Raw genomic sequence first — 12,047 nt, 5'->3', positions numbered from 1 at the left:
GCTCAAAATGTTGCTCAACACAAAGTAAGACAATTTCCTTTTTGCCTTTTTCCCTTCTTATGACAAGTTTGCACTCACGACAGCAATACGAAAATTGTTACAGCCTCAAAAGAAGCCTCATACTATCAATTTATGAGATAAAATAAATTTATGAGAAAAGCAAGTATTAAGGTTGCAATGGAACACTAGTAAAACATTATTAGTGTGTTAGAGCTGAACAATATTAAATTGACACAGAATTAATTATAAGAGTCTAGGCTGGTTGCAACAAAGGCATGAACTTTATCTCTGTCTCTATTTATATCATGCTGAACAATTGCTACTGACGTGCATCTAGTTTGGTAATAGCTCAGGCAGTCGTCATAGGGTTTAAATGTGTCAACAAGCTGGTTCTTTACCGCGTTCCAAGCCGAGTTAAACCTAAACTCCAATCTGCTAAATAACCCATCACAGAATCCTCCAACAATTACCATATGAGCCAACTATGAGGAAAATATACATTTCATTGGTTTTTCCACATCAAGATTCGGCACGTCTGATGTGCTAATTTTATTAAAACATCAACTACTAGTGCCATAGTTCCTCATAGAGAGATAAAATCAGGCAATGAATGTTTTAGGGGCTGGCTATTTTCATTAAGCTCATCAAACGCTGATTAGCCACAAACTGGGTGAGCAATTTGCATTCATATTTAAAAATCTGGCAAGGTATAAATCCGAACTCAAATAATAGTTTAGTATATCGCAAATTTATGAACGGCAGTATTGCTGCACACAACATGCATATGACAAAGCAAGGTTTCCCCCAGAAAACTTGCTAAGCCCAGTGGTTGGGTGTTAATGCAGTCATTCATCCAGGGACCAAAGTGTTTTTGCATTAAAAAATGTTTAAAGTTGACGGGTAATTTGAAAATATATCTTGATAATTATGTATTACTGAAAGATTGAAGATTAACACCTGAACACCAACTATAAAGTCTTAAAAAATGCAAACGTTTTAAAGAGACTTAAATAAATAAGCAATTCTTAGCCTGGTGGGGGCACAAGTAAAGCCTGGTGGCCCGCCAGGCTTATAATACACTGGGGGAAACCCTGACGAAGAATTGTCCTAACTGGAAATAAGTAACATTTTATTAAGCACCATGCGATGAGACTATGCCGTAACATAAGTGCTAACATTGATTGTCAATGCAATATTGAAAGTTTTAAAAGGCCAATAGTTTTAGTGTGTTTTGATCAGAAGGTTAAAACACACACTGCAACTGTGAGGTGACACGGCATCACATGACAGAAGCTAAACTTTTTTAAAAAGAGAGACTTTTAGCTACTTTTTCCTGCGTGGTTACAGACTCCGAATGTTGCATTACTACTTCCATATGAGCAGTAACACTGAAACAAAAGTGGATCCTCAGTAAATAAATATGGATGGAGTGTAAACAGCTGCACCACCTAAAGAAATAACAGGGAGTAGCAAACTGATGAAGACTTTACTTCACAGTCAGTCAGAGAACAATGAAGGGCTCTGTGGACCGTCATGCAGCATGCACTCTCCTGCACACCCGTCTCACACACCACAAATGCACCGTAGGGTTTCCATGGCAGCCAATGCCAACCCTAACCGCAGTAAGGGCTGTCTCCCACTTCAGTATCAGACATTTTTCATCTCTTCTTAAATTCTGTTGTTTTTTTTGTTTGTTTAAATGTGGTCTCTCATTAATAGAGGGGAGGTGGTACGAAAATCGGTTAACTGACAGGAAAACCACATTTCTTTCACATACTCCTGAATCTTGCAGCTGCTCATCTCTTGCCGTTTTGTATGACACGTTCAAGCATATAAACTCCAAGTTACTATGATTCATTTTGAAGCGAAGAAAAGGGGAGTGAACTTGAGGGTGGAGGAGTGAAAATTAGATCACCTCAGTCCTGCTTACAGAAAAATGAGAAGGGGAAAAAAAGTATATTAGGTGTGTGTGTATAAGAGGAGTAGCTTCCAGCTCCTCTTTCTAGCTTGTCTGTGACTATTACAAACTCATGGGAGGTCCACGCCTTTGTTGATTTTAGAAACAAAAGGTCAGTATGTCAGAGTCCCATAAATAAGGAACTTAAGGGAAAATCAGGTGCATATAACAAAGCTCTCTTTGAATTCACATGGTCTGGATTAAAGTTACTACTTCAACAAGCAAAAAACATTTTGAAAATAATTACTTTCTGTATAATGTTTTATACATCAAAAAGAAAGCCTTATGGGAAAGTGCAATTAATACTGAAAGTAAATCTTCAAACAATGTAACGGATTTCTGAAGCTTGAGAGAGTGCAATGCACGACTCCCTGAGTACTTGCATTCCTAGTCACAGTTTCAACACTTGATGACTGCGGCTGATGTCGTCAGCAGGCTGCAGAAACATATTGCGTCACAGGACTTTCTATGAGGTGAGCTTAAGTCCAATCTGGAACTGAACGGAGGGGATTCCTCCTATGATACAAGTACGCAAAGGTCACCTGGTCAAGTTTCGTTCGCCAGAGTTGAAAAATCCCACGGTGTTTGTACGGTGGGGGACCCCCAAGATATGGCAAGGGACGCATTAGTCAGAGCACAAAATGCCAAAAAAGACAAATTTATGGGATTTTCTGATCAGTCTCACCAGTAAGTCTGCTTAGAGAATCTGTCGTGTTGTTTGTGTTAGTCCTATCTGCTTCAAATTGCTGCCACCCTGAAGAGAGAGATACTTTGTGTCTTGCATTCTGATGTAGGGAGTTGCCTAAAACAACTCTCCTTTTGATTAACTGTGGCTGGCCCTCCAGATCCTAAAGGCGTACAAAAATTGAATTTTTGTCAATATTTCTAGGGTGTGATGATCCCCGAGTAGAGAAAAAAAATGACATCTTTAACTACGCAGGTGGGATCGTCTATGTTGACCAATGAGTCAGTGACGCCTACTCTTTTTACTATTTTCTTTATGCTTTCTGTTCTCTATTCCTTCAACAGATAGATAACAGATAGGGTAAGAAAACTTTTCCAGAAAGAGTTTTGAGAAGAGTCTAGGAAATTCTCAAGTGCTCTTAAAGCTCTTAATGCATTCATTTATTATTCTGGTCAAAGCCCTTTTCATTATGATCAGTACTAAACTGTTATTTGTGGTTTATCTTTGTGTTTCTCTTATTATGAGTTACGTTTCACATCAGTAAATCCCCGTAGAGATAGATTAGATTGGTTAATAAAGAATTTACACTTTGATTTAACAAATGTCTCCACGTGATTTTTTTTCTTGTAGCCTATGCATAACTTGCTCTAATCTCCAATTAAATAAATTACCATCCCAAGATGGGTTAAACTTCTGGTCTTTTCAAATGTACAATGACTGATTGGGAAAGGAAAAGAAAACCCAACAGATGACTAATAAAACTACTCACTTAATGGTGAAATAGCTAAAAAAAAAAAAAAAAACATTTATTTTGTTTTCAAACTCTAAATTAAATTCTTTCAACTGTTCTATCTATTGCTACTCTTTGTGGTTTAAAGACTGAGTCAGTTTCTAATTTTAAATTCCAGTGGCCCTTTAAAACTATTAATGATAACTACAGTAAAACCCACTGGCTAATCAAAATGTACAGAAGTATGTAAAGTATAAGAAATAAACACTACATGTGAAAATAAATGATGCATAATACTGGAAAATTCAGTACACTGTAGAGCAGAAGATTCAAGATTCAGATCCTACAGTTTTAATTTCCATTTGGATGCTTTGGGCGATTCTGTAGTAGATGCCTCACAACCAGCAGCGCCTGACCGTGTATTTCACACCTCCAACACAGCGGTATTAGTAGAAACATTCAGCACCCATCTCCTCCTCAGTGCTGCAACACACACACATTCTGCCCATCTCCCATCTCCAACCATGCCGACTCATCACCAAGGCAACACGAAGACAAAACAGACAAAAAATAGTCCATTAGCCCTGAGGACTGGAGAATATGAATGCTGCAGAGGTTTGGAGCAATAGCAGGTCAGAACTGCATAGTTCTGATTATTTTTCTGAGTAGCACAACATATTATATAGAAAACAAAATACTGGAATTTCTTGTAAAGTCAAATAGTCCACAAATAGTTTTGTAGATGAGATGGACAACGTTCTACTGCACGGTTTAAAAGAAATCTTTTTCAGACAATAATTCACGTAGTTAATGAACTATAATGGAGTTTGTAAATGTAAATATATTGCTCATATTGTCACTTCAGCTGATTAGATGTTTTTGCATTGTTGTTTCCATAGAAGTACTAGTAAACCTCACGTTCATGTTTCAAAAACTTGACTGAACATAGTTTGTGAGTTCTGGTTAGCTGGATAGTTGAACAAACTCATTGGTGTAGTGATGTAATCATTTAAAAATATTTAGGGAATGTTTCATTTTTCAAGCAGAAATTTTGTTTGTAAAGCTCTGAATTTATGCAGTGATAAAAAAAAAAACCCATATTGCCCATCCCAATAATTTTGTTGATAAAAAAGTAAATGGAACATTTTTAAAGAAAATTTAGCTGTGTTCAATTTTCCTTTAGAATTTGGACCAGATCTGAAGAATTGCACTGGCCATGCTGCAGTCAGAAAGCTAATGGGATTTGCTCATTGTTGTTGAGCGAACCCCTGATGATGATATCAAGCCGATGCATTTCTCACCACTTTGTTTGCTAGATACTAAATAAACCTGCGGTTGTACAAAACTATATTTGCCTTTTGTTTAATGAAATACAAACATCACAGGTGCCAACAGTTTTTATTTAGTCAGAGATGACGACTGCAGCTGCTGCGTGGTTTTATTGTGAAAGGATGAATTTGATTATTAGCCAGTGATGTTGGTGGATTATGAGATGTTAATGGTTCATAAAAATCTGTTTGTTTCATGAAGCTTCACAATAATGATCACAGGATAATTTCAGAATAAAATAAAATAATTTCACCTCTGACATTCTCTCACTGCCAAGCTAACTGCAGCCTTATAAAAGACACACTCACCTGAAAATAGCAATATTTAAAAATCTTTACCATTTATTAGTGAAGAGAAGAAAACCATATTTGGTGCAATAAAAAATGAAGTAGTAGATAATGTGAAGACAGAGATAAACATGTATTAACTTAGACATTATAATAACATTAAAAAAAAGGTTGATTCATTCTAAAATTTGACTTTAGCAGATTTTAAACTATTATTTTTTGCAAAAAATAGATGCATATTTAAATCTCTAGTTGAGTAAATATTTCTTTGATCAATTTTTCTATTATAAAGCAACCTTTGGTTGATTTAAAATGGTAAATTGCATGTTAAAAGATACAAAAATAATGATCTAATGTTCATCTGGTAATTTAGGACCAATAATACAAGTGAAAAAAATATTTGTTTCTATCATTAGAGACTTGGAGCATGACTGAATTTGGGTGGAAAACTTGAGTCTTGACTTGGGTTTTAAAAAATTTACTTGTGAACTTCTATGCATCTAGCATGTTGAGTACATTTTACTTGCAAAGTAACAATAAATCTCGGGGCTGCATTTCAGACCTCAACTTTCCAAGTTCAAACTCAGATGCCATTCTTGATGTATATCCCACTGGGAACTCTTAAAATCTAATTTCCTATGACAAATTAAATACAGTCACTGTTTCCCATTACGTGTACATGCTGCACTGAATAGCCAAATACACACTCACACTCACACAGAAGCTAATGTAAACCCACCGTAGCTCATCAGCAGTCTAACGACAGAAGCAAGCCAAACTATTCTGGCTGGATTGTTTTTTTTTTCTAAAGAGTCCGTCTGCCAAACAGTAAAGCGTTCACTCTACAATAAATCACAGCGTAACTCCACTTAAATAGAACAAACAACAAGCCAGAGCTTTTTATTTAGGACTAAACAGTCAATGATCAAACCAAGCCAATGTGGTGAGTTTTTATGTAGTCCAAAGAGCGCAGCAGTTTCCTCCGCTGCACATGTTATTCAAGACGGGCCTGGACCTGCCCTGAGCACAGAAACAGCCAACCCAGAGGGAAATGGGAAGGTGCCTCATGCTCAACACCCACTCTCAGGAAAAAGGGAGTGACAGAAACAGTTTTTCCTAAATAACTATTTCTGTTATTGAAGAAGTAGGATTTATTTAGGATACTACTTCCTGTGAGGCAAAATTAATAATGTTCCTCCAGACATAGTTTTCAGTAATCAGCCAGTCCTCTCTGCAGAGTCAGACGAATGTGGCTGCTCTGTGTAAAATCTCCTTTCAACAGGTTTCAGCTTGCTGCATTGATGGAGAGATAAAGGACTTCTCAGCTTTGCACTAATGATGGTTTGATTGTGCTTTTATGCATGAGATGAAATGTATTAAAAACTTAGAGCATCAACTGAAAACAGACCACAACATTTTCTGCCTTTGCAACTTTTTAACGTAAAAATAGGAGACATACAACTAATACAGTACAGTTTCGACTAATTTATTGTTCATTTTTCATAATTGTCCTCTCATTACGTAATTTCAGTTTCACTGAGCCTCTTTGCTTGTTTCGAATGCTGACTGAACATGTAATTCAAAATCAAAATAAATGTGTTCACGTTCAAGCAGTGAGCAGATGTATGGACAGAAATCTATGTATAGAGGTGCCAAAATGTTCTACAGCTGAGTATAAAAAACTGAAGTTATTATTTTTGGATCTAAAGAGGAATAATCTAGAGTCTGCACAAAGCTTCACTTATTAGAGCTAGATCAGGCCTGAAATCTGGGTGTGTAGCTGGACTCACACCTGAACCCTTCAGAGTCACATAAAGACAATGACAAAGTCAGCTGATCCTGTTCTCACTAAAACTACAAAAATTCAGCACGTCACTCCAGTTCTAAAGTCCTTACAATAGTTAGTTTATAAACCACTGAATGGTTTGGCACAAAATACCTCAAAGATCTGTGGTCATATAAACCCTTCAGATCACTCAGGTTTTCTGGTTCCATGTCTACTCTGAATCCCAAGAGTCAGAGGCAAACATAAAGAAGCAGCATTCAGTTTTAATGCTCCTCTAATCTGGAACAAGCTTCCAGAAAACTGCAAAAATGCTGAAAAGAAGAGTTCCTTTAAATCTAGGCTAAAACCCCATTTGTTTAGCGTTGCCTTTGACTTTCCCTACTTACAGTCAGACCAACTGAAACATTTCAGTATGTAATCCAACTTTCATTTCCTTTTCTATGCTAGATCACTGTACTCTTTTGCTTCAAACATCTTGCAACTTACGTAAATGTGTTATAGAAATAAACTCTGCTTGTCTTGAAAGGTAGGAGTATTTTTCCTCTTGAGCTATTTTGCTTCAGTCTGTCACATAAAGTCGACTGAGGTTGTGATTGCAACGTGACAAAGTGTGTAAAGTTCAAAAGGGCATGAATACTTTGTAAGGAACTGCAAGTTATAAAGTGTGAATGATGTATTTCCTAAAACAAAGCCAGATATCAGTGTCGGAGGTCTCTGCATGGGTGCAGTGAAGAGCTGTGGGTAACTTTCAGAGCTGAGATACTGAACTGAGTAGTGTGCGATAGGCAAAAACAACAGGAAACAGCCCTGTCAGCAGAACCATCCTGCTGCCGGAATGACTTGAGAATGCGAAAGTCGGTAACTAAGCAAATCCACCAGTTTTACTGTGACAATCCTCTCGTAGACAACAAGAGTCCATTTTGGTTCGGTACTGATCAGCTACGGTTCTCCTTAGAGTCCAATTTGTGACTGTACTTCACAGAAGATAGCTGAACAGAAAACAGAGTCTGGCTATGAAGCAAGCTAGAAAACAGTGAATTTGAGACCACTGACGGAGGCTAAAGCAATCGCCTCAGACTCACATGACCTTATGCTTGATCTCTTCCTACGAACCTGCCTTTTTGTATGTGTGTGTGTGCTAAAATAAATGCACTACCCAGGGAAAAAAACAGACAACTCTTATTTGGAATTACAAAAGTCAATCGGAGGGCATTACGGGTTAGGAATTCTAGGGTTTCCATCCCACACACCCTCTATTGTTTGTGGTCAAAGCTAAAGTCCTTCCACTGATTGTCCTGGCCATCACAGCAAAGCGTCAGTATCCTATGGGATAATAATGATGGAGCAGATTAGGAGACTAACAGTAATTGCTTTTCCTTACCTTTCCACATGTTTACAGTAAAATACAATCCCCAATCAGCTCAAGGGGTAGAGAAAACGGTTTGCTGTGATTAGAAATCACTGCGACGCTTTCCTTTCTTTGTCTTTGTTTGGACAGTTTCACGTTGGAGAAGCAAAGCCAGAACTTCGTCCCACAATGACTTTGTTTTGCATCTGCGGTACACACCATCTGACATTCTTTCAGAAAATCCAAAGTTCTATTTTGGCGTCACATTGCTTCCTGTCTTTTGCAACAGTGGAGTCGCTACCACGCTTGTGCGGCAGCCGTTCTCGTTCCACATAGAACCTTCTGGCTATGTTGTAATCAGGAGAGCAATCAAAATGTTTAAACTTAAGAGATAAGCTTGCCATAATGCTCCATTAATAAAGATTATGTACTGCAGCACATGTTTTATCTGCTCAGAAAGCCTTCCTCAGTCTATTCTCGTGTTCATGTTAGTCACTTAATGTTGACTCATGAGATCGCAGACGATCTTGGTCAATTTCTCCACACTTTTAAGGAAGTATCAGATTTATGCAGTGGGATTTGTCTGAATCTTGTGGCCTGATTTTTTCCTCAGACTAGCCATCTTTAGGCAGAACCAGTCTCTATTTCACTGGATATTTGATATAGCCGTACGTTACAGAAAAAAAAACCTGGTAAGAAATCATTGATTTTTGAGATGCCTGGCACCAGTTTTTATTTAGATGCACACAAGAAGCTCTGGAAAACGTTTATGTGAGCCGGTTCGCATCAGATTAGAATACAGCATTGCATCTGCAGCAAGAACTGTTCTGCACATGCAGATTGATCTTAATCGGATCAGAAACAACAGGTTTGCAGACTGACGCCCATTCGCCATCAGCCCAGGGTAACATATGGATACCAGTGGGTTGTATTCCTCAGCTGGAGGCGCAAGGCGCCCACAGAAACCACCAAATAATAAACATTATGTGTTATTTTGGTCCAACTTTGCAAAATTAAGAATTAGATTACAGTGATTTGCAAAAGCTAACCCCTTTAGGCTTATCACATTTTGGCACACTACAAGCACAAACGTTAATGTATTTTAAGATTTTGTGTGATGGACCAACACAACACAGCAAAACACAAAATCTTTCCATGTACTTCTGTCTAGTTTCCAGTGCAAATATCTTAGTACACTTGAAATAATAAACTAACTTAGAAGTAACATTTCAGCAAAATATAGGAGCTTGTTATAAGTCCAGAATTCTTTAATATTGATTTAATATTAATTCCACATGCAGGTGCTTTTCACTTATAACAAGGTATGTTTTTCCATGTTACAAGTGAAATAATCTACTACTGGAATTAGTTCGTTTTTATCAATATTAAAGAATTATTGACTAAAAATAAGATCCTATGTCTAGCTAAAAGTTTGCTGAAAGTTTGTTTTGTCTTATTTTAAGTGTACTAAGAAAGTACTAGGCAAAAATACTTGGTAAAGTTTTGTGTTTCTGCAGTGAAAGTAGTCTATATTTGTGACCTAGAATACAAATAATATATCATTTTGCTTTTTCTACTCAGCACATGTGTAATAATAGTTTGTAGAACCACCATTTGATTCAATTCCAGTTGAGGTTTCCATCTACCAAATTTGAACATCTAGCAAATGAAGATTTATCTGAAGGATCAGTCAGACGAGCTGTAGTGCATGTCAGGCTAGTAATATTGGAGTTCTGCACAGCTCACTGCACCTCACACTGTCTGCAGCCAACGTTCACACTCGTTCTGCATGTGGCAGTTTTGTGGGGTGTTTAATGTAGAGCTGCAGTGACAGGATGTTACATCAATCAGCACCTACCTGACCTTGCACCAGGAAGCTGAAGGGCTTTGACTTATCGGAAATGCACCATTAATACACAGCTAGTTAGACCGTTGAATATGACAGACTTTTTTTTTTTTTTACTTCAGAAACACTGCCACTTTCACACATTTCCCAAAATAATTAAAAACATTACCAGAACAGCCTCCAACTTGTAAAAACAGAATAAAGATCACAGTATGTGATAGACTACTTTAGCTCTGGTCTTAGATAATTAATTAAGTCCGGCGGGAAAAAGAAAAAAGGCAAAAAAAGAGAGTCCTGCAGAGGATAGTGAGGGGAGCTGCTATCTTCCTTGAGATGTTAAAATTCACTTTATATTATTGCATCTGTTTTATAAATTTTTTACCCATTTTTGGGGGTCAATTTAATATATTTTTAACCAATCCTAGATAACACCTCACTTTCTTGGAAACTATTTGCTTTACATCATTATCATCAAGTCCATTCAAAATAAGGAAGAAGGCTACTCGTGCCAAAAAAAAAGAAAAGCAAAAACCAGAAAACAAACTCATCCATCAGCTGACTTCCTGTCTAAAAAGAGGTACAGGCCTGTGTGCCTGACAGCTGGGGATATGATAATGGGAGGAAAAAGTGACATGGTGGTGGCCTTGTAAAAACTATTCATAACCGATAACCTTTTTTCATTTTGTCAAATCACAAAGATGAGATACAGTGCATTTCATTAGACCACCATAAAGTCGCCTTTTTTAAAAAATAAATCTAATAAGTGTGGCATGCATTTGTGTGCTATCAATTTAAGCAACTCCACTATGCCTCCTGGCTGCCGCTGTAATTAATGCTCTCCTTGTCCAGTCTTATCAGTTTAGGTGGACAACCATGTCTTGAAAGTTTTGATGTCTTCACCTATCTATTTTCGGATGATTAAAACAATAAATTAAAGCTGCATTAAACTTCTCCTGGTTGTCCAGTGATCGCGTTGGACTTTATTCAGACGCATCAGAGGGGTGGGTGTATGGATACAAATCCAGGCCACACTTTTCAGATGTTTGATTAACTAAAAACGTTTTTCCACTTCCAAATAACGCGACATTTATCACACAAAAAAGTGAAATACATAATATAGTAAAATGGGAAATGAGGAAAACCTCAAGGGATGTGAATGTTTTTTCAAGGCAGCATTTCTATTAAGATGATAAGAGCAGGATGCAATAACTATAAGATACATTTCAATGTGAACACTAAACAGTAAATCTGTGACTGCGCTGACTTTAATACTCTTTTGCTGAAGCATCAAGTCACTGGGAGCATGGCAGATAGATTACCTGCAGAGGAGGAGTCGTCGTGGTCGGAGCTCATGTAGCCATCACTCCTTCTGTCAGGTGTGCTGCAGCCGGAGCCCCGCGGGAAGGACGGAGACAGCCTGCCATCATCCGAGTCAAAGTCCCTGCTGAAAGGCCGCGGGTTGCCAGTGCAGGTGGCCGGCGTCCGCTGGCTGTCCTTGCCGATGCTCTTCGGCGTCAACAAGTTATTCCGGACGAAATTCTCGTTCAGCTCCGCATTCTCGTATTCTCGGTCGCTGTCCTCCTCCTCGTTGTCATTAGCGGCCTTGTCCCCCCTCCTGGGTTTCTGCGGCGGGACGGGGATGGGGACGTACTTACCTGGCTTGCCGATGAACCTGCTGCGTTCTCGGCCGTAGGAGATGGGCGTGTTGGCCGCCGCGCTGCGCTTCAAGACCCCGGAGTCGGACACCTTGGTCCTCTCTCTGCCGCCGCCTTCATCTTCTCGCCGCAGCGGCTTTTTAACATTCCCCATCTTAGGAACGGCGAATGTTTCTGCGTTGAAGTTTTCATCTTTTCCTTCGAACCTCTCCGGGTCGTTTCTCTTCTTCTGGGCCACGGTGGTCTGCAGGTATATTACCTTGAATTTCTCCTCCGCGAGAGCCTTCTGGAGCTTCTTCAGGTTGGCTTTACTTGATTCCAGCTCCGACTCGATGTCCTCCACGGAGCTCAGGTCCATTCGGGGGACCTCTGCGTCGGGGAACTCGTTCCTCCAGTGTTTAGCGAATTCCTCCTGCTCCCACAT

General features: G+C 38.7%; 1 protein-coding gene across 1 annotated transcript in view; it reads right to left on the bottom strand.

Moving 5' to 3' along the window:
- The window catches only part of abr (active BCR-related), a 129,196-nt gene extending 117,149 nt beyond the window's left edge, over positions 1 to 12,047 (bottom strand). The window contains exon 1 of the mRNA XM_023342263.1: positions 11,288 to 12,047. Coding sequence (XP_023198031.1) covers positions 11,288 to 12,047 — 760 coding nt within the window. The remainder of the gene's footprint in view (positions 1 to 11,287) is intronic.

Source organism: Xiphophorus maculatus, chromosome 11 (assembly GCF_002775205.1).
Source record: "Xiphophorus maculatus strain JP 163 A chromosome 11, X_maculatus-5.0-male, whole genome shotgun sequence".
NCBI lineage: Eukaryota > Metazoa > Chordata > Actinopteri > Cyprinodontiformes > Poeciliidae > Xiphophorus > Xiphophorus maculatus.
Note: the sequence above shows the minus strand (reverse complement) of the source record. Positions and strands in the feature narration are given on the sequence as shown.